This window comes from Podarcis tiliguerta (genome assembly GCF_965153285.1).
Source record: "Podarcis tiliguerta genome assembly, chromosome: Z".
In the NCBI taxonomy this organism is placed as follows: Eukaryota; Metazoa; Chordata; class Lepidosauria; order Squamata; family Lacertidae; genus Podarcis; species Podarcis tiliguerta.
Window position 1 is genome coordinate 8,745,892 of NC_139553.1, and position 23,004 is coordinate 8,768,895.

Genomic DNA, 23,004 nt, shown 5'->3' on the forward strand with positions numbered 1-23,004 from the left:
GGTGCCAGGCCACATGGAGGATAAAAAAAAAAAAGCAGCTGCACCAGAAAGGCAAACATGAATAAAACCTATTTTTGCAATTGGTGTGCAAGAATAGAATTGGGAGCCTTCTCTTTAGAAGCAAAGCTAGGAGACAGAGGAAGAGCAAAAAGAGAAAATTTGGTGAGCAAACACATTAGGAACCGAACTCATTTTGCTATTTTGCAGGCCAATACAAAACCTTTGATTTGGAAAGAGCTATTTTTACTGCCACCGCCAACATAAAAAAAACCCACAGTATAATTTTAAAATACCACCAATAAAATAAAAATAAAAGGAGGAAAGCAAGAATGAATGTGTAGTTTAAGAGCTGCAAGGCGATACTGGGGGAAGGTACAAATATAATGCTCTGGAGATGGAAAGCAGAAGCAGCTATAGCTCAGAATCTATTTAAACATAAACTCCAAATAGCATAATAAAATACAATTTTTAAAATAGGAAAAATATGGGGAATCTCCAGACCAGGGGTCAAATGTGTCCCTCGAGGCATCTGAATTTGGTCCTTGGAACTTTCCCCCAACCAGAAACTTCTCTGGGCCCAGTTATACTTTTGATATGCTTGTGTATTTTCTGCTGTGGCATTGTATTTTAACCTGGTACTTTATTTTGAGACTCTCTGCTGTGGAAAGCAACTCACGCATTCCATACACTAACCAAACTAAACAAGAACCTAGGGGTAAAATCTGTGCCAGTTCTCAATGTCTTGATAGGCAACTTGTGAAACATTTTTGTTGCTGTTGCTGTTGATGAAGACAAGTGTAAGAACAGACTCCACAGCCATATAGTGAGACAGCATCATTGGCAAACAGATTTCTCAATACCTCGGGTTAAGTACTTAATTCGTTCCGGAGGCCAGTTCTTAACTTGAAACTGTTCTTAACCCGAAGCAGCACTTTAGCTAATGGGGCCTCCCGCTGCGCCATCAGAGCACGATTTCTGTTCTCATCCTGAAGCAAAGTTCTTAACCCGAGGTACTGTTTCTGGGTTAGCAGAGTCTGTAACCTGAAGCGTATGTAACCTGAGCTACCACTGTATTTTCCTGACTCCTAAATCTATGTAAGTTTGCTCATTAGAGCCTGAGTCCTGTTGGTCAGGCAAAGGGTCCATCTAGTCCAGCCTCCTGTTCTTGCAATAGCCAGATGGATGTTCCTATGGGAAGCTTGCAAACAGGACCTGAGGACAACAGCAAATTTCCCACTTGCGACTTCTGGTGATTGGTATTCAGAGGCTTAACAGTAGAGGTAGAGCATAAGAAGAGCCCTGCTGAATCAGGCCGAAGATCTGGCCATTCCAGCATCCTGTTGTTGCAGTGGCCAACCAGATGCTTGATTGGGAAGTCTGCAAGCAGGAGCTGAGCACAACAGTGCTCTTCCCACTTGTGATTCCTAGCAACTAGTGCTCAGTGGAGGGAGAAAACAGTCATTGCAGTAGTTGTTGTTGTTTAGTTGTTTAGTCATGTCCGACTCTTCGTGACCCCCTGGACCAGAGCACGCCAGGCACTCCTGTCCTCCACTGCCTCCCGCAGTTTAGTCAAAGTCATGCTGGTAGCTTCGAGAACACTATCCAACCATCTTGTCCTCTGTTTTCCCCTTCTCCTAGTGCCCTCCATCTTTCCCAACATCAGGGTCTTTTCCAGGGAGTCTCCTCTTCTCATGAGGTAGCCAGAGTACTGGAGTCTCAGCTTCAGGATCTGTCCTTCCAGTGAGCACTCAGGGCTGATTTCCTTCAGAATGGATAGGTTTGATCTTCTTGCAGTTCATGGGACTCTCAAGAGTCTCCTCCAGCACCATAATTCAAAAGCATCAATTCTTCGGCGATCAGCCTTCTTTATGGTCCAGCTCTCACTTCCATACATCTCTACTGGGAAAACCATAGCTTAGTATCCATCAACAGGCGTTATCCTCTATGAATCTGTCTAATCCTCTTTTAAAGCGATCCAAATTGGTGGCTATCTTGAGGAAGCTGAGTGGGGAGTTGGCATGTGTGGTGGAAGGCCACATGTTGCCACAGGGTGGACTAGGGACAAATGCCCACTCCGCCCCCAGCCACAGGCATTTCAGCATAGGCTAGGGCTTGCTAGAGGCTCCACAACAATCTGGATAGGATAAATGGTGCAGTGTCAGATTTAGGGTGGTGTGAGTTCCCATGCACAGAGTTTAGAGTTTGCAGAGGGGGGTTGCCTCAGGGGAATAGGGGTCTCCTAACAACTCTCAGAACACTTAAACTACAGCTCCCAGAATTCTTTGGGGGAAGCCATGGCATTTTAAAGTGGCATCATAGTGCTTTAAATGTATGGTGTGAATGTGGGAAAATAAATGGCACTGTTCTCTTTGAGGTTTGTCTGAATACCTCAGGTGTGGGGAACCTTCAGGCCCCCCAGATATTGCTGAACTACAACTCCCAACACCCCTGGTCCAGCAGTTTTGCTTACTGGGACCGTTGCAGTTCAGCAACATCTGAAGGTTCAAAGGTTCCCCACACCTGGAATACTTGAACTATTTAAAATTATTGGTAGTACAGTGGTACCTCGGGCTATGAATTTAATTCATTCTGGAGGTCCGTTCTTAACCTGAAACTGTTCTTAACTTGAGGCACACTTTCACTAATGGGGCCTCCCGCTGATGCCGTGACACCGCCATGAGATTTCCGTTCTCATCCTGGGGCAAAGTTCGCAACCCGAGATACTACTTCCAAGTTAGCGGAGTCTGTAACCCGAAGCGTTTGTAACGTGAGGTACCACTGTATGGACTGACTTTTATTTATAAAATGTCTTCATTGTTTTTACATGTGGATTTTTTTTAAAAGAAAATGTTGATGTTCTTACCTAAAATCAGGTTGAGATATTCTAAGGGAAGCAACTTATACATGGAATCAAATAAATGCCCTGATTTGAGCAAAATAGAGAGATGTGTGGATCATGGCGTTCTGCAGTTCAGACACCAGGTGGTGCTTAACTTCATGATAATCAGGGGGGGAGTCTTCTGCCTCTGTTCTATTCCTTTTCTTAAACTTTTTTATTTAGAGATAACAACATACGTGACCAAACATGCAACTTATAATACAATTCATCACATCTGAAAACCCAACCATAAACGTATTGTCCAATTTTAAATATATAAATGTTTTAAATGAATAATTATTTAAATCATTTTGCTCTCCCTACGCCACCCCCACACCGTCTCTCAATATCACAAATTCTATACATTTTGCTATCTTTGCAACATGCAGCACCTTGCTAAAACCATTCTCCTTTCCAGTAGGAATTTGAGCAGAACACTGCTTAATGGCAGGCAACATTTCTGGCTGCTCTTAAATAAATTTCCAACTACAGGAATATGAGTTGGGCCTCCTTTCTCAAATATCCAAGCCATACTTGTATGGGATTTAATGGCATAACATAACCCACTTGTTCTCATCTTCTATTCCCCCCCCCCAAAAAAAAATAAAGGGAGACAATAAACTCATTGTCTAACTCGGAGTGATGTGTCATCTAAGCCTCTCATGACAACAAGAAAGAAAAGAAGTGTGGGTGGGGAAATGAGTATTTGTGGGGGAATATTGGGTAGAAAGAGCTTGTGACCCTGCTGCTCACATTTCATCCAGTAACCGTACTTAAGAATATCCAGTTTTGCCTGCATTGGCCCAGCCTGGTTAGCATAGGTGCCAACTATAGGGGGCCCAGGCACCCACATGTTTTTGGTAGGTGCTCAGCACCTACTGCGTGGGCTCTTGTGTGACTTCCAGTTTTTGTACCAAAAGTTGTGTAGGAGGCCTTACACAACTGCAGAGGCAACGTCAGAGGTCTTGCGAGGTCTTGGGTGTGAACTGCCAGGCCTCAGAAGCACCGCTGGGCAGGTTGATGCAACACAACGTTGTGAAATTGTGACATCACGTTGCATCGCAGGTGCCATTGGGCACTCATAACTTGGGGCCCAAGTTGGCACCCCTTCTGGTTAGGGATGAACAACTCTGTCAGTTTTGGTTTCTGTTTCACATTTTGTGTGTTTTGGTGTGATTTTCTTCTAACTTCTGTTTGTGGTTTTGCCTAAGATGCACATCTTTATAAAGCAATTTCTCCTAATATACAGCATTGTCAGTTTCATTAACAATTGTATTTTTTGTGCATGCTTTCCTTTAGTCTATGCATTTTTTGTCTCATATTTTTTGTCCCACCTTACTTGGCATTGCAGAATTTAGAGAAGTGCAAATTTTGAAGGATGGCTGCCTTTTAGTTAACATACTGTTTCAGAAAGTGGGAACTGGGTAGTTTAGCCTTTAAATATGAACTGAATCTAATCTCTCCACCAGGAACACTTGAGGATCCCAAAAAAACAGACCGAATCTGCAGCTCTTGTAATAATGCACAGCTCAGAACTCAAATGCTATCATAGCCATGGCTACTCAGAAGTAAGTCCTATTGAATTCAATGGAACTTACTCCCAGGTAGGTGGAGTTAGACTGCAGGTTCAGGTAGCAGCAAAATGTTCAGGTTCATGGGTCAAAAAATAAATAAAATTTAACAGTGTTTTGAAAATGTATGCATATTTTAAGAGGAAACAGGTTTAACCATTTCCCCCCTCAAAAGAAAAGAAGTTTACATACTGAAACATGTGCTGTATTTGAATGCAAATTTAAATGCACAGATTAATACAGAAATAGAACAGAATGGACTTATGAGTGAACACAGGGTTAAGAAGTACAAGGTTGTATCAAAGTAAGTAACATCCATCAATTTCAATGAGTCTACTCTGAGTAGGACGGCTGGGTACAACCCAGAGACTGGGAATAAGCAGACTGGTTCATTTTGAGTTCACAGTGACCATTCTTCACTGGGGATGTTCAGAAGGGAACCCGTAAAAGAAAAAAATGTACATCTTATGTATCTCAACCACCCCTTGGTGACTATTCAAACAGCTTGAAACATTACATGATTTATAGCTCAAATGGCATCTGTTCTTCATATCAGTGACCAGAGATGATGCAGGGAGAAAAGAGATACCTCCCCCTCTATCAATCACCACCAGCCAAAAACTCCCAGGGTCCTAAGGTGCCCTTTGCTCTGCAATAAACTAGTGAAAAGTTGTCAGTGTCTGGCAATGGAGACCGGTTCATTAAGAAGAAGAAGAAGAGTTTAGATTTGATATCCTGCTTTATCACTACCCTAAGGAGTCTCATAGTGGGTAACAATCTCCTTTCCCTTCCTCCCCCACAACAAACACTCTGTGAGGTGAGTGAGGCTGAGAGACTTCAGAGAAGTGTGACTACCCCAAGGTCACCCAGCAGCTGCATGTGGAGGAGCGGGGAAGCGAACCCGGTTCACCAGATTATGAGTCCACCGCTCTTAACCACTACACCAAGCTGGCTCTGCCCCAGCAACTTCTGACTGCCCTTAGTCAGCCCTCTCTCAGAAGAACATAAGAAGGGCCCTGCTGGAACAGGCAAGTGGTCTATCTTGCCCAGCATCCTGTTCTTAAAGTAGCCAACCAGATGCCTGTGGGAAGCCTGCAAGCAGAACCTGGATACAGGACCTTCCTCCCCTTCCGTGGTTTCCCGCAACTGCTTTTCAGAAGCATTGCTGTCTCTGACCGCTAGGGCCAGCCCCTGAATTGAATCAGGACCATATCTGCATCGAGGCTGACATATTTTAAAAAGTGAAAAGTTGTTGAGCTTTTTTCTTTTCCCCCAGAGTTGTTTGGTCTTTTCTTGCAAGTTCTCCCCCCCCCAAAAAAAAACCCCAACCACCCACAAAAAATATGAATTTTCTGAGCTATTTTTGAGCTTCCTGCAGCCAATCAGAAGCTGTGCTTTGGTTTCTGAATGTTTTAGAAGTCGAACAGACTTCCGGAACTGATTCCGTTTGACTTTGAAGGTACAACTGTGCAATGTAACCACAAAAAACAGCAACCATGGAGCCGTTCTCTATCTACCTCTCTAGGTGCAAAAGGAGGAGAAGCTGCAGGCAAAAGTTAATGTGGAGGGGAGTACCTCAGCTGCTTCTCATTATTTCTTAACCCATAACTCCAAAGCAATGGATTCTTCCCCCCTATTTTTACAAGTCCAACTGAACCTCTAAAACATCCCAGGAGTTTTCTGTTTCTGATTAGGAGCTTGGGAGGGAGGGGGGGGAGGGAGGGTGTGGGGAGTGACTTGTCCCAGTTCCAGAGTCTCATTACATTTCTCTCCAGGCCCATGAAACTCACAAGCACTCTTACTATGGCAGTAATGTAAATGAAACATAAATCAACTCTCAGAGGCAGAAGTGGTGGCAGCAGCCAACATTAGTAGGCAACGGAAACAAACAATAGCTTAAGGAAAAGAAGAGGGGAGTCCAAAATTAGACGGGGATATTTTCAGGGTGCCCCCAAGCTCCTCTGTATTTTGCAGAAGGGATTCAAGCACAGAAGAGCCAAAACTCAGTGGCAGGGCAACTGCTTTGCATGCAGAAGATCCCAGGTTCAGTCCCCAGCATCTCGAGGTAGGGCTGTTGTGGAGGGGTGGGGTGAGTATAAAAAATCTGTGCTGGAGGAGACTCTTGAGAGTCCCATGGACTGCAAGAAGATCAAACCTATGCATTCTGAAGGAAATCAGCCCCGAGTGCTCACTGGAAGGACAGATCCTGAAGCTGAGGCTCCAATACTTTGGCTACCTCATGAGAAGAGAAGACTCCATGGAAAAGATCCTGATGTTGGGAAAGATGGAGGGCACAAGGAGAAGGGGACGACAGAGGACGAGATGGTTGGACAGTGTTCTCGAAGCTACCAGCATGAGTTTGACCAAGCTGCGGGAGGCAGTGGAAGACAGGAGTGCCTGACGTGCTCTGGTCCATGGGGTCACGAAGAGTCGGACATGACTAAACAACTAAACAACAACAGCAACAACAACAATCAATTCTCCAGCCAGACTGGCAATATCCCCTCACTCACACAGTTTACGATATTCCTGCATTCTTCAGCAGAGGTTCTTTTCATTCAGCAAAGTAAGTGGCTCATGTATATGTCAAACAAAGCTTTAATAATAAAGAAAACTGTAACACAATAACATAATCTGTGAGAGAAACTAAAACAGCAACATGAGCAAGAATGAAGCAAGAGTGACAGTTGGTCTCTCTAACTGAACACTCGAAGGGAGGGGCCGATTCCAGAGCACAGCACACAAGCCCCACCCACCAGATGCCAGACATTCTACTAATCAAATTAGGCCCCAGTGTTTTTCTTACAAGGGCTGGGGTAGTCCCCTGCCTGAAACCTTGGTCAACCAATGTTGATCATAGGTCAGTGGTTACCAAATAGATAAGAACTGTGGACCCTCTGTTTTTTAAAAACCAAGCCACGGACCTTCTGGGTAAGTTGGGGTCTGTGGACCACCAATTGGGAACCATTGGTATAGACAATATACTGCTAGATGGACCACTGATGTGACTTGGTGTGAGGCATTATCAGTTACTCAGAATCATAAAATGTAAAAGATTAGGGAGTGAAGCAAATTAAAATAATGATGTCATACCACTCTGTACATGGCCCAGGTCCTTCATTACTGAGGATCACTAATTAAACTTTTTTGTACTATACCTCTCTCCTCACCCAGGCCCTTTCCCTCACACTTTTTGCCCCTGGATCTTTGTTCACTGCACTTTCCCATCAATTCCAGGGTGGTCAATATAAACCACTTTGGGAAAGACTGAATCCACTTCAATTTGGGAAGCTAACAAGTAGGGGAGAGATAGAAAAAGTCTGTCTTTGTGAAATGTTTCCAGAGGCCTCCTGACAGAGGTGATCATACAGTGTGACCAAAGGACACTTTTCCCTTTTTAAAAAAAGAAAGAAAGAAAGAAAGAAAGAAAGAAAGAAAGAAAGAAAGAAAGAAAGAAAGAAAGAAATGGCTTCAGTATTTTTTTAAAAAATCAACAAAAAGGAAAGGAAAAGAGAAAAGTTAAATGGGATTTGTGGGGTGGACAGTTGTAGCCCAAACATCAAGTGTTCTGCAATTACTTCACAAAGCTGAACATCCTTCAAACAGATTCCATGCTGTTAAAGTTTCTAGTCCTCATGGATGAATGCAGAAGTATAATCTCAGGGGCTGAAGGGTCTAAGGATTTTACTATTTTAGCAGAAGGTGGGGAAGGGAGGGAAATGGGCAAAGAAGCAAATATATGGAAATTTACTTAACCCACAGAGTTAGCCACATAAATTATGCACTTGCAAAATTCAGCTGTTCACAACACATACACTAGCACACTTCACAGCATCCACAACTGTGCTCGCTTCTCTGAAGTTGCTATTTTTATTCTTATTATCCAGAGCATCCAGAATGACCTCATCCATTATCAGATAAGAAATGCTGTAGTGTCTGGGTCTCCTGTTTTAATAAGGCAAGCCAAAGAGTAGAGTCTGGGCACTGTGCAGTTTAGAAAAAGTTGTACCTTTGTGTAGGATCGGTGAACCTCATTGGTTACATTTGGCACCTAATGCAAACAGAGCAGAAGCCAGATGAGAAAGAAGTCAATATTTTCATAGCTGGCAAATGTTTCGCAGTCACCCGCTGATGACTCGAGCATCACTAAGCAGAAGTATATATGGTTTTGGCATGGTTACAGTCTACTGTATGCAAAGCATTGCTTACTGTTGCATTGTGATTCATGGATTATCCCTGCATCAGGAGCATAAGTAGCTGCCTTCTTCTGTACCAGACCATTGCTCTATCTAGCTCAGTACTGTCTACACTGACTGACAGTAACACTCCAGGGATTCCCAGTTCTCCCTGGAGATGCTAGGAACTGAACCTGAGATGCCAAACAGATGCTCTGACACTGAGCCACAGCACCTTTCTGAACTCATTCCAGCACAACTCTCCTTTTTGGTTAAAGGACGTTTTTTGGCTTTAAATTGGTGGTTTTGTGAATGCTAGGTTTTTTTTGGGGGGGGGGAGGGACATTCCCACCTTACTTTTTTTGCTGCTGCCACAATCAATTTCACTCTCCTCCTATAGCAGTGATCACTGGTTGGCACCATTTCTTTTTCTTCCTCACCTGAGGCTCAAGCATAAGGGTCATTGGTTCCACCATAACAGGCCAGCTCCACCAGGCCTCCTCAGCCTTCAGCTATCATTTGGGGGCAGCCGTTCCATCAGACTGCCTCAGAGGGAGAGATATGGAAGCTGAGCTCATTTCACTAGTTTTGCTGGAGGCCCATCACCATCAGGAACCTCCTGCCTCTGAACTGCTAAGGCTGCAGGTAAGGTAAAGGTAAAGGGACCCCTGACCATTAGGTCCAGTCTGGGGTTGTGGTGCTCATCTCGCTTTATTGGCTGAGGGAGCTGGTGTACAACTTCCAGGTCACATGGCCAGCATGACTAAGCCACTTCTGGTGAACCAGCGCAGCGCACAGAAACACCGTTTACCTTCCCGCTGGAGCGGTACCTATTTATCTACTTGCACTTTGACGTGCTATCAAACTGCTAGGTTGGCAGGAGCAGGGACCGAGCAACGGGAGCTCACCCCGTCATGGGGATTCGAACCGCCAACCTTCTGATCGGCAAGTCCTAGGCTCTGTGGTTTAACCCACAGCGCCGCCCACGTCCCGTTACGCTGCAGGTGGGGCTGTCAAATTTTGATTGTATGTTAGCTACCCCGGCTACCTTTTCAGCTGAAAAGTGGGTACAAATTCTCTAAATAAATAAATAATGTGGTTTTAAAACTACCAGAACTCAAAATCAGAAGCTTTTGGGCTTGTGTGCAGCTGCACCATATGGTGGCCTAGGTGATTTAACAAGCTCAGGGCATGGACTGACTCCACCCACCCAGAATGACCTCTGGATCTAATAGGACATGACAGAGCATAACATTGGCACCAACTCTAGGGGGCCCTGGGTGCCTGGGCCCCCACATTTTGTGGGGGAAGTGCTCAGCACCCACATTGCAGGGCTCTGATATGAATTCCAGTTTCTACCAGAAGTCACGCCGGAGGCCTGACGTCTTGAGACGCTGCAAAGCCTCTGACGTGACTTCCAGCAGAAAACCAGAAGTCGCATCAGAGGTCTTGTAACCTCTGAGGCCCTGCATGGCCTTAGAAGTGATGTCTGAGGCTCTGTCAGGCCTCTGACATAACTTCCGGTTGGAGAAAACATTTCAACTTGGTGCTAAATTGCAACTACACTTGGTGGGAGTTCTTAAGCAGAAATCAAATCATCATTTGCTTTGCTCTTTCTACCTTCCCACTTCAACCTTTCTTTTCCAACCCTTTACAAAGTTCCACCTGAGTCCAAGCTTGGGGAAACTTCTCGCAGAAGTGGGATCTGTCATGGTGAGCTCCTTTGTCCAGGAGGCTGCCGCAGGTGCTGTAAGAGGCTTGACAGGATCGATCTGCAACTCCAGCATCTCCCATCCAGAAGCTCAGCTGTCCCAGCGCACCCTGGAAAGCAAGGGAGAGTTTGGGAAGGGTTAAAATATAATGAGCACCAAAGGTTTTCGGAATGCAAGTTTTATTATGTACTCATGTTTTGGGTTATAAAACAGTGAATAATAAAAAAGTAACAAAATTGTAGGGGAGTAAAGTTCCAAGACACATGAACTTAAGTCACTGCCTATTGTTCACCTTTCTAGGCTTCTGAAAGGTGGGTGTGAGGAAACTCGTCTCAAGAAGGGTACTGAAAAGTGGGGAAAGATTCAAAAATGACAACCAAAATGATCAAGAGGTTGGAGCAACTTTCCTATGAGGAAAGGGCTCTTCTTATGCCCTTAAAGCAGATATACATTCTTACCAGTATCTGGATAAAAATGGACAGTATGTGTTAGGAAGAACTCATTATGGGCAGGGCTGTAGCTAGGGGGTGGTGAGGTGGGCCCCATTAGGGGTGCAGGTGGAGGAGGAGGAGGCGCAAAATTGGCTACAATATGTCAATAAATATGTCTATAAATAAAAATATTGATTATTGGCTCATAAGAAAAGTTTTTAAATAGAGGGTGAATTGAATGGGTGGGGCTGGAGGAGAGGCGGAAAGAAGAATTAATTTGTCTGTGGTTAGGGGGTGCAATCTGGACACTTCTGCCAGGGGCACAAGATCACCTAGCTACGGTTCTGATTATGGGAACTGTGGTTGCTGAACAGTTTCCTTGTGCATTGTAATAGACAGCTTTTCTATTTGGGAACAGAGAAACCTGCCTTATTCCTTGTGATTTTCATGCATGGTAGTAGGCGGTGTCCTGAAAAGAATAATGCAGCTGCAAACTCATGCTGTTCCTCACCTCAAAAGGGACCTCAAAGGGCTCGATGAGACCTCCAATAACCACCAGGCCCTCCGTGGCCACCCCCATGCCAAAGTAACCGGACCAGGCAACGGTCTCCAGCAGGCAGCAGTCCACATACAGAGCCAACCTGTTCAAGGAGATGCTAAGGGCCACTCTGTGCCAGTGTCCATCTGACAGGGAGGAAACTGGGAACCTGCAAGTGACAGGGCCAGAAAGAGCAATACATGAGTTAGGCAACACACAGCAACAGGGAAGTATGCTGGTAGAGGTGTGACAGATGGCAATGGATGGAACATGCCTCATTCTGCCTAACACTAGAGCCAGCCCTCAACACTCTTACCTTCAAAACCCAGCTGCCTCTGAACACAGGGATGCCTTATACCAAGTCACACTACTAAGATATACTAGAGATTGGGACCTTCTGCATGCCAGAGAGCTATGGCCCTACCACTGTAGAAAACTCACCCCTAGGAGGCCATGCCCAGCACCCACTCTGATGTAATTTCAGCACTGGGGGATGACCTTTTAATTCTCCCATGCAAATGTAAGTTGTGAGTTTCTGAGACTGGGCAATGCATTTTTAGCATTGCATATCTGGGCATTAACGCTAAACCACTAGTGGCCAACATGGTGCCCCACAGATGTTGCTATTCAGCTGCCACCATCCCTGACTATTAGCAGTGCTGGCTGGAGCTGATAGGAGTTGTAATCCAAGATCACCTGGTGGGCACCATGCCAGCTACCCCAGCTCTAAGCACAGGGTTGAGGAACCAGGGGCCACATTCCGTTCTGGGCAACTTACTAGGAGCCATCTGCCAGTGGTGGGTGGGGCCAGAGGCAAAAGTCAGCAGAGCAGCAATTGTAAATGTTTACCTTCATACAGTAGGCAAGTTTCAGCATGCCCTCACACTCACCCTCTCTGTCCTCCATCAAGGCAACCAAGGGGCACCATCAGAATTCATTGATAAATTCTGGACAGGCAAGAACACTCATAGAGAGTACAAAGCAGGGCAGGTGAGGAGCAGACTCCTGATAGGAAGTTCTTGCCTCTGGGTCTGAGGTTCCTTAACTCTGATTGTGCATTACAAGAACATGACTGTGCAAACCTCAGGTTCACGCATGACACATTCCCTTCCAATCTGGACCTCTGACACCCCAACTCTATTGATGCTGGCAATCCAATATATCTCCACTTTCACTGACATCTCCATATATCTCTACCAATGATCCAGGAAGGGACTGGGGAACCTTGTTCAGTTCATGGGATGCATTCCCTTGTGAACAATCTTTCAAAGGCCAGGGGGACAGTGGTGCAAAAGTGGGTGCAGCAATGGACATGACTCTCACCCCTGTACACTAGGATATATTGCAACCACATAAAGTCAGAGGTTTCCAAATAGACATGCAGCATGCTTCTCATACACATATCTCTCCAACCTCCCTCCCTCCCTTCATCCATCCAAGCAAGCAAGAGGCATTGTTAGAGGTCAAGGGCACATTCCAGCCAGGCAAAAGCACACAAGGAGGGTAAGAAGCAGGGCCTGGTCCAGGGGAAAATCAGAGCTTTTTATTTATTTATTATTTATTATTATTATTATTATTATATTATTATTATTATTATTATTATTATTTTAGTTTTTTTTAAAAAAAGGAATGGTCTCTTTTTCAAGTTGTGTTTTCTACAGATCAGTTTCATTTGTTGCTTGACAGTTTTGCATGCAGTATCAGGTTGGGAAGAAAAGAAGGGGAAGAGGAGGATGGGGGACGGTGAGGTTTCTATTCTTCTACTTAGTGTATGTGTGGGGTTTTGTGTCAGTGTCACTTGTGTGGGTTCTCTTACTATTCACTTGTTGTATTTCCTCGGTGGTGAGAGAGGTTGGGGGGTGGCCTAGGGTGTGGTTGTTTGTCTTTGGTTGGCGGTAGTGAGATTTGTTTTTGTGTGTGAGTAGGGTGTGTGCATGTGTGTATTTTTCAATCAGGTTAGCCAGATTGATTTGCATGCTGTTGGAAGATTCTTGTACAGTGGTGCCCCACAAGACGAATGCCTCGCAAGACGGAAAACCCGCTAGACGAAAGGGTTTTCCGTTTTTCAATGCGCTTTGCAGGACGAATTTCCCTATGGGCTTGCTTCGCAAGACGAAAATGTCTTGCGAGTCTTGAGATTTTTTTCCGCTCCCACCCCCTTTGTCTAAGCCGCTAAACCGCTAATAGCCTTTTAGCAGCTAATCCGCTAATCCCTTAAGCCTTTAATAGCCACTAATAGCCGCTAAACCGCTAATAGCGCTAATCCGCTAAGCCGCTAATAGGGTTGCTTCGCAAGACGAAAAAACCGCTAGACGAAGAGACTCGCGGAACGAATTAATTTCGTCTTGCGAGGCACCACTGTAGTTGTCTTGTTGGGCTGTGTATGTGATAAAGGGGAACCATACTGGGGTGAAGGCATCCTCTTCTATTGTCACCATGTCAGTTTCAGCTTATTGGTTAGTTTTTCTAGTAAGGCTGTTTTCCATACTATTTGATACTACTTGCTTAGGTGCTTGGTTCCTTTGGGTGGATTGTATATTTCTTGTAGGAAGGCAATGTCATGGTGTTTACATATGAGGCGATGCATTTCCTTTTGATAGGCTTTCCCAACCCCCCTCACATTTAGTGTAATTGCTTTTAAGCTAGCCATTCTGCTTATCTACTTTATAGGATGATTCCCTGCCAACACATCTGGGTTGTAGTGAATCTTTCACCTTATATTGTCTATCAAACCTATTAAGTTGTGCTGACATAAAGTCTGATGGGTGATGGAAGAGGGGGGTTAGAATTAGATTTGGGTTAAAGTGCGGGGGGCGGGTATGTAGTTATATAAATGTTTATTTGGGATAACTTGGACCATCTGGCTTCCAGCCAATTGGTTCCTGGGTCTCATCTGACATGGAAGGCATTGTTTAAGAACAGGACATCTTCCCTGTCATTTGTGACAGGGAATGGTCAGTGAGATGGTGTTCAGCACCTTTTGTGATGCCTGTGTTGGATATAAGGTTTATAAGCAACGTTGTCAGTGTTATTAACAACATTATTGGTTAGTTGGGGTGGGGATATGGGTATTGGCACGCCCTGGTGCCATAATTGTGCTGTCTGACTTTAGCCTGTTTGTTGATTGTTTTATTGAGGTTGTGGGTATTGTTTTAGTTGGTATGGGTTTCTTTCTTTGTTTTTCTTTTCTTTTACCAGCTTATTTTCTTTGTTTCCTTTTGTGGTGAAGGAAGAGATAGAGAGGTTGGTTGGGGAGGGATCTATTTTTGTATGTGTGGTTCTTTTTGTGCTATGGGTAGAGTCCTTGGAGCAGGGGTTGAGTGTGTGGGTTGTGGGTTGTTGTGGGTGGTTGGGAAGTGGGGAGGGTGATTTTGTGTCGTCTTGGTTGGTACTGGGGTGGGGGTAGGAGTGGGGGATCTCTATGGAGGGATGGGGTGGGGGGATAGTGGTGGTCCTGGCAATATTAATTACATGGAGGAGAGGGGAAAGGGAGGGATCAGGGCTTTTTTTCCAGCAGGAAAGCACCAGAACTCAGTTCCAGTACCTCTCAGGTGAGTGCCATTGCCATTACAAGAGAACAAGGGAAGTGCTCGTGGTGAGTTCTGGCACATCTTTTTCTAGAAAAATAGCACTAGGCAAAATTTTAACAGCCCAGAGGTTTGTCTGGAAGAGAACTGTCCCACTGATTCTGCTCCCTGATCGAAGTTTAGCACAGATAGGTTTGGCTTTCTGTCTGTGCAACAATGTGATGCAATAATGAAGAAAAATATGGCACTGAGCTCACTCATAATGGTGCCCCCTTCTGGCAACAAATACCAAGGTGTGAGGGGTAATCCTGATCTGAAAGAGGATGTTGCTGCGAAGACCGATGATAGTCAAGAGACTGGTGTTCTCCTTCAAAGAGTACCTGAGCATCAGCAACAGACTCAGCTCATCTGCAAAGCTAAGAGAGAAGCAGAGCATGAATAACAGAACAGCAGTGTTGAATAGTGGCTAGAGCTTTGTATTTTGACTAGAAAGATTGAATCCTTTACTGAGCCATGAAGCTTACTGGGTAACCTTGGGCTAGTAGCTTTCTCTCTCTCTCTTAGCCTAGACTTTCTTGCAGAGTTGTTGTGAGGACAAAACGGGGTGCCCCATATCCATGTACAGCAGTAGAGTGGTATAGAAATAAGGATGAGTGAATCTGTCAATTTGGTTTCTTATTTTTCCAGTCTTAAGTCCTGCTCACCACATTTCCATATCAGTTTGGGGAGCAGGCCTACAGAAGGCCAACTAGAAAGAGGGTGGTTTGCACAATCCTAGCCTCTCCCAGGTCTGTTCTGCCAGCCAGCAAGAGTGTGTGAGCCATTTTTGTCTGTGTCAGTCTGCTTCTCCTGTGAGACACCTGCCTGCAGGTAAGAGACAAAGTGGTGTGATTATAGTATGGGGCTTTGCTTGATTGCTGAATAAAGCAGTGGGTGTGGCCCGTGGCCTGCCTTACTATTATAACAATAGGCCCTGCCGTGGTCAGTGGGGTCCACTGCAAAGGGGTTGACACCAAAGAGGTTGGGGAGCCACAGGGCATGGGTGTACACTGCTGTCAGTCAAGATACAGAATTGTAGGCCAGTTGCTGTAGGAGACAGGCTTGTGAACCTCAGTCATGGTGAGAGCCTGGTTAAATAGAAGTTTAGTTTGGTGAGGTTCCCCCTGAGTGAGAGGCAGGGAGAGGAGAGTAGTTGTGGACTTAACCATCTTCCTCTTGGTGGGCTGGGATGTGAATGCTATTTTGTCTTAGTTTACTACCTGTGGCCCTAATCTCCCAGTTGTATGTGGTGATGGATGATGGTGTTCAAATATGCCTAGGTGGGCATATACCAGGGAATGTGAAAATGGTACCTCAATTCCAGTAATTGTGGACAATTAGGATGGAGGGTCTGACTACCATATGGGGCAGGGGCCTAGATGTTTGGTCTCAGTTCCTCATCCAAGTCCTCTCACTCCTCTAGAAGATACTGGTGGTCTATCCACTGATCCCTCTGATTTGGTGGTGCTGTTACTGAATGCCAGATTGGTTCATAAGAAAAACATGCTCATCCATGATTTGATTATGGATGAGAAAGCTGATCTGGTGTATATTACTGAGACTTGGCTGAGTGAATTGGGTGGGCCTAGCCTTACCCAGCTGTGCCCACCAGGGTATGTTGTACAGCACCAGGCTAGACTGGGGAGTCAAGGGGGAGGTGTTGCTATTGTCCACAAAAGCATTATCTCCTTGACCAGAAAACCTCTTCATCTTTGGACAGACTTTGAGTGTCTGCACCTGGTGCTGGGCCACAGAGATGGACTAGAGATACTGCTGGTTTACTGACCACCCTGTTGCCCAACATCATTCCTGACTGAGTTGCCTGAGGTGGTCTCTGGAGTATTGTTGGAGGACCGCAGGACCATAGACCTGGGTGACTTCAATATTCATGTGGAGGTAGAGATAAAGGTGTAGATGTTGGGCACCTGACACTCACTTCTCCCCAAAGGCTTCTACAGAAGGGATGCTCAGCGTTGCATACTGTCCAACCTCCAAGATGCTGCAGTTAGCATCATCATAGCCATGTGAAAAATTGCCAAAGTCTGTGTTGTGGGAGGCCAGTATGTCCAGCAAATTCACTTCAACTGTATTGAATGAGAGATGGTGGGAGGGAGAGAGAAAAGAGAAGAGATATTCATTAACATATTCTTTGACTGACTAGAAAAAACCCACCCCAGAACAAGTCAGAAGGAAGGAATCAACAATCTAGAGCAGAAGAGCAAAGCCTGAGACCCTCTAGATGTTGATGAGCTACATCTCCCATCATCTCCCACAAGCCAGGATGATGGGCGTTGTAGTACAGCAGCACCTGGAGGGTCCCAGCTTTACCACACCTGTTCTAAAGGGGGTGTATGTGGGGGGGGGCAGCTAAGCCATCTCTCAATATGAAAGGTGGTGGTGGGGAGGAAAGGTCAGTGCATGACAGCATCAGGTTCAGTTCCTGGCATCTCCAGTTGAAGCAGGCCCCCAGACTGTATGTGGCCCTCAATGCAATCTGATGTGGTTGTCAGCTGTTCTGCAAACCATCAGTTCAGACCTCTGATTTTTTTATTGATTATATTTCTATGCCACTTTTCATTCAAATGTGGCTTACAAACAGTAAATAACAATAACATAATAGAACAAAATACAGTACAAACAATATAGAACAAGTAGGAAAACAAGAAAAACAATCCATAAAACACCACCAACAAAACAACTAAAAATAAGCTAAACAGCGCAATTAGAGCAAAAGTCACATTATAGAAATCACAAAGTACTAGAGCATCCATCATCTATAAAACAATACCATTAACAAGATAGCAACCAAAAAATAATCTCAGCACTGCTGAATGCATACACACACTCTCCACACCCCCATGACTCATAATCTTCCACTCCATTCAGTTCATTAAAAGACAAAACCATGGCAGCAACTCCTTTCTGAAGGTTCCTTGGGCTGAAAGTGAGGCAGCACAGGTGAAACCAAGCACCCCATGATGATAGACAAATTCTCTGTCACATTCCCTTCTGGGCAACCTTCTGGGGAGCCACAAGCCAGTAGCGGGTGGGACCTTTGCTTGCCCTTCCCATAAACTCTGCCAAGGACCACATGCTCTCAGTGATATGGAAATACTCCCTTCTAGCCAGAGGACTGGGGTGATAATGAACACACACACTGCTCTGCTGCATCCAAGTCAGCATGAAGGTGCTGGATTGTACAGAGCCAAACACACAGTTGGTAGTGTTGGAGGTGGTGCTGGGGACAGACTCTTACACCCTTGCTTGCCTCCAGCACCATCTGCCATCACTTGGGAAGTGTCCAGATCCTGCTTCTCTGAACTCCCACCAAAGATGAGACAAGGAAGTTGTTTCAGGACAGATGAACAACCCCAGAGCACATTGGGAGCTGTCAGTACGCATCAGTGCACAGCAGGCAGGGTTTTGCCGTTCAGTCGGATAATGAGTCAATTGAGCAGAAAGTGGCTCTAATCCAATGCACATAGGGTAGAGTAACTGTTCTGCCTTTGGCCTTCAAGGCAAGCAGTAGTTGCTTGGACAGTTAAGATATCCATGACAGAGACACGGCTTCTACTACTTAGAGCCACAGGGGTCTTTATACAGCACCATGAGTATAGCTACAGTTGTTGACAAGGAAGATCATTTCCCCAGCTGAGAAATATGTGGTTTTTACAGCTCATAATGCTCATCTCAAGGATGAGGAGAGTATAGTGTCCCCAGCAATTTTCTCCAGTGTGGTTTTTATTCTGAGTGGAGTGAATTCCACTCTCCTACATACTACCATTCTTAAGGAAATCAGCCCTGAGTGCTCACTGGAAGGACAGATCATGAAGCTGAGGTTCCAATTACTTTGGCCACCTCATGAGAAGAGAAGACTCACTGGAAAAGACCCTGATGTTGGGAAAGATGGAGGGCACAAGGAGAAGGGGACGACAGAGGACGAGATGGTTAGACAGTGTTCTCGAAGCTACAAACATGAATCTGACCAAACTGCGGGTGGCAGTGGAAGACAGAAGTGCCTGGCGTGCTCTGGTCCATGGGGTCACGAAGAGTCGGACACGACTGAACGACTAAACAACAACAACAAAACATACTACCTAGTCCACAAAACCCTGGTCTTAATATCAGTATCCCTTGAAAAACTGTTTTCCAGGGTCACTTTGCACCCAGTGCAACAGAGCAGTAAACTTCCTACTCCCTAATGTTGAAGCAGCATTAGCAACCTCAGGCCTGGGGGGCAAATTTGGCCCCCAAGTCTCTCTACCCAGCCCTCAGGACTCTCCCCAAAGCACCCCACCTTCTGCCCCTTCCTTTCCTTGAGTGTTTTTGTCCAGCTGGGATACAGGCTTGAACTCTGATTGTGCCTCTTGCTTGACTGAATGCTCTGCCTATGTTTGCCTCTGCCCCCAACCACCATTGGGATGTGCCCTTTGGAAGCTTGTCCAGAATGGGATGCAGTCTCCAGGCAGGAAAAAAGGTTCTCACCCACTTTATATGGCCAGGTAGAAACTGGCTGGCATCTTGCATCTCCCTACAGCTAGTGCATCACCAGGCTGCAACCACTCACTCCATCCAGCTACAATGAGCAGCGGTTTGCTCTATTGAAATTGGATCTGACTTCCAGAAGTTCCCCTCTCTTCAGTTCAAGCTCCCTAGCCTACTGTACAAATGTAAAATTGCCATTCACTGCTCCACCCACTCTGGCTCTATCTGCCACTAGAACCTGCCCCCTGACACGTTGTCCAGAAGGGGATGTGGCCCTCAGACCATAAATTATTTCCACAAAGTAGAAATTCCATCTGAGAAACATGCTCTTTTCAAATTTTTGATTCTTCAGGAACCAGCCCAAATAGACATCCACAGTCCTGATGTTTTGATTATTTTCCTATTGCCAAGTCTCCCTCGTTCTACCTTTCCAAAATTACAAATGACACAGAAATTTGCCAGTGCAATCAGTCGAGACAGATCTATGTTGCCTCCAGGGAAGCCTTACAATGTATGGTGGGAATATGCAATGGAGCACAGGAAAGAGGAATTATTCATTATTATTATTTATTGAATTTATACAACCACCCTAGACCTGCAGGTCTCAGGGTGGTTCACAGAATAAAATCACAACATAAAACCACAAAATACATAATCAATAAAAACAGCAACAACCCAATAACCCCCTACAACACATTTTAAAAGGGCATAGGATGTCTATCAAACCAACCAAAGGCCTAGTTAAAAAGGAACATATTTGCCTGGTGCCTAAAGGTATATGATGAAGGTATCAGGCAAATTTCCCTGGGGGAGAGCATTCCACAGATGGAGAGCCACTGAAGAAGGCCTGTTCTCACCCTCTGGACCTCTCTAGGAGGCGGCATATGAAGAAGGGCCTCAGAAGATGGTCTCATGGAAAGAGGCGGTTCTTGAGATATTGTGATCCTGAGCCATTTAAGGCTTTATAGGTCAAACCCAGCACTTTGAATTGGATCTGGAAACTAAATGGTAGCCAGAGCAGTCCGACAGGGAATGGTGTAATATGCTCAAACCTTCTTGCTCCATTGAGCAACCTGGCTGCTGAATTCTGCACTAGCTGAAGTTTCCAAACCATCTTCAGAGGACGCCCTATGTATAACACATTGGAGTAATCCAACCTTGAGGTTACCAGAGCATGGACAACAGTAGTTAGGCTATCCCTGTCCAGGTAGGGGTATAGCTGGGCCACCAGCCGAAGCTGATGGAAGGCACTCTGAGCCACTGAGGCTCCCTGAGCCTCATGCAACAGCAAAGGATCCAGGAGTACCTCCAAGCCACGAATCTGCTCCTTCAGAGGAAGTGTAACCCCATCAAGAGCAGGCAATCTCCCACCCAACTGGTCTGGGGAACCACCCACTAATAGTGCCTCAGTCTTATCTGGATTGAGCTTCAGTTTGTTGGCTCTCATCCAGTCCATTACCAAGGCAAGACACCTGTCCAGCACTTCCACTGCCTCACCTGCAGATGTAAAGGAGAAATAGAGCTGAGTGTCATCAGCATACTGCTGACAATGTACTCCAAACAGCCAGATAACCACACCCACAGTGGTTTCATGTAGATGTTAAACAACATAGGGGGATAGGATTGAGTCCTGCAGAACCCTGCAGTGCCACCTACCCCTAGCTTGGAGAGTTGCTCCAGAAGGATACCATGTTCAGTGGTATTAAAAGCCGCTAAGAGATCAAGGAGAATTAACAGGGACATGTTTCCCTTGTCTCTCTCTTGACAGATGTTATCATACAGGGCAACCAAAACAGTTTCTGTGCCAAAACCAGGCTGAAACTCTGTCTGCAATGGATCCAGAAAATGAGTTTCTTCCAAAGGTGCCTAGATTTGGTCTGCAACCACTCGCTCCAGAACCTTGCTCAGGAAAGGGAGATTAGCAACTGGCTGGAGAGCAGGGAGGAGGGGGAGGAGGAAGGGGATGAACAAAAAAGCAAAAGTCACTGCAGTCTTCCAGGATGGTTGGAAGCATTGCTGCTTGGGCTGCACACCAGAGCATCTGGTGAAGGAAATGATCCATTACTGAGTTTGGCAACGTTACAGAATTGGATGACCTAAGAGATACTTCCCATCTGCAATTACTCCGGATCATCCTCTGGATGAAACAACGTGGTCCTAGTATGCACAGAGGTGTGAATGTGGAAATTGAGTAGCATTAAATAAGAGACACTTGCACACTGCCATGAGGCTTCCCAATGTTGCTGAAACTAAATCAAGCCTGGGAGCAAAGGAGTCAGAAGACTGGCTTTGGTTTTGATGCTGACTGAAAACAGAGTTTAGAAAAGGGCATCTGTGCATTTTTTGTCACCATACAAAATGCAGCTGCCAGGAGCAAATATTATGGTGTAAAAGCAAAATAAATTGGATGGGAAATGGTTGAACAGAACCCCATGCCTTGGGACAGGGAAGAAATTAAATTCAGTTGCCAATTAAAGGAGAACCCACCTAATTCACACTGGCTGAAACAATACGCAGACCAAAGCATGGCCATCCTTCAAAATTTGCACGTTTCCAAATTTTGCAATAGACTTCTGCAGCTGGGTGATGTGCACAAAAATGCAGATTCTCAGGTAATGTGTACATAAACTGACATGCATGCATTTGTGAAAATAACATTCAAAAATGCATTATGTTAGGGAACACTGCTTTGAAACAAATGTGTGTGTGTGTGTGGCAAAAAATGTAAACACAAATGTATCTATTAAGAAAAATATGCTGACAAATTTTCATGAGGACTTAAAAGAAAAAAAAGCACATGGATGTGGAAATGTGGATGTAATGGTTCTAGGGGTTGCTCGTGCGTAAGTTGCTGTTACTCCTGGCTAGGTTCCCTGGTTGAACCCTTCTTGTCTGGACAGCCTCAAGTTCCGTGGCTGCCTCAGTCGCTGGCAGAATCTGTCAGTGGGCGTTTCTTGAACCTCTTCCAGCATAGAAGCTGTTTGACGCCCAGTCTCCTCCTACTCTGCCTGCGCGGAAGTCTTCTGCGCAAAGTGGGTGTGGGCAGCGGAGTACTCGTACTTTCCCCGCTGGTCTCCGGCGAGGAGTCCTGGAGCCACCTCTCCGATTCCCCCATCTGCCCCCCTTCTCCACTGGTGTTACGCTGATTTCCTTCCCCAGCAGATGGGCTACCTCTCTCCCTACTGGGACCCTCTCCGCCATCCCTCTGGAGCCTCCTCTCCGCCTCCAGCTCCGATGGCAGTTCCCTGACAGTGGAGAACTGAACAGGAAATTTGGCGGAGGGGATGAGAAACAGAAAAAAATGAAATTGACAAACACGCCCATCCCTATACAAGCCAACTAAGCATACACAGACCTCACAGAGTTCCTTTTTGTACCCCCTCCTCTTTCACCCTCCAGATGCTGCTGAACTACAACTCCCATCAACTCCAGGAAGGACAATCAGTGGCCGGGAATGGTGGGAACTGTAGTGCAGCAGTGTCTGGAAGGCCAAAGGTTCCCCCCACCTGCATTAGGATTTCCCCTGCTGCTGATATTTTTAGGGGGTATTCTACAAATGTCAGCTGACACCATCTTCCTGTGCACCAAAGATGCTGCTTTGCTACATCTTCATATTTTACTTCTTCATGCAGTCAGACTATGGAAGTC

The 23,004-nt window shown here is 45.5% G+C and overlaps 2 protein-coding genes across 2 annotated transcripts in view; one reads left to right on the forward strand and one right to left on the reverse strand.

Moving 5' to 3' along the window:
- SLC31A2 (solute carrier family 31 member 2) overlaps positions 1-23,004 on the forward strand; it is a 526,804-nt gene that overhangs the window by 225,698 nt on the left and 278,102 nt on the right. The gene's annotated exons all lie outside the window — the stretch shown is intronic.
- The window catches only part of LOC310669227 (uncharacterized protein), a 142,906-nt gene that overhangs the window by 96,919 nt on the left and 22,983 nt on the right, over positions 1-23,004 (reverse strand). Inside the window, exons 2-6 of the mRNA XM_083422836.1 lie at positions 16,808-16,955; positions 15,090-15,248; positions 11,279-11,474; positions 10,290-10,445; positions 8,459-8,500 (exon numbers count right to left, since the gene is read on the reverse strand). Of these exons, the coding sequence (XP_083278962.1) occupies positions 8,459-8,500; positions 10,290-10,445; positions 11,279-11,474; positions 15,090-15,248; positions 16,808-16,955 (701 nt within the window). The remainder of the gene's footprint in view (positions 1-8,458; positions 8,501-10,289; positions 10,446-11,278; positions 11,475-15,089; positions 15,249-16,807; positions 16,956-23,004) is intronic.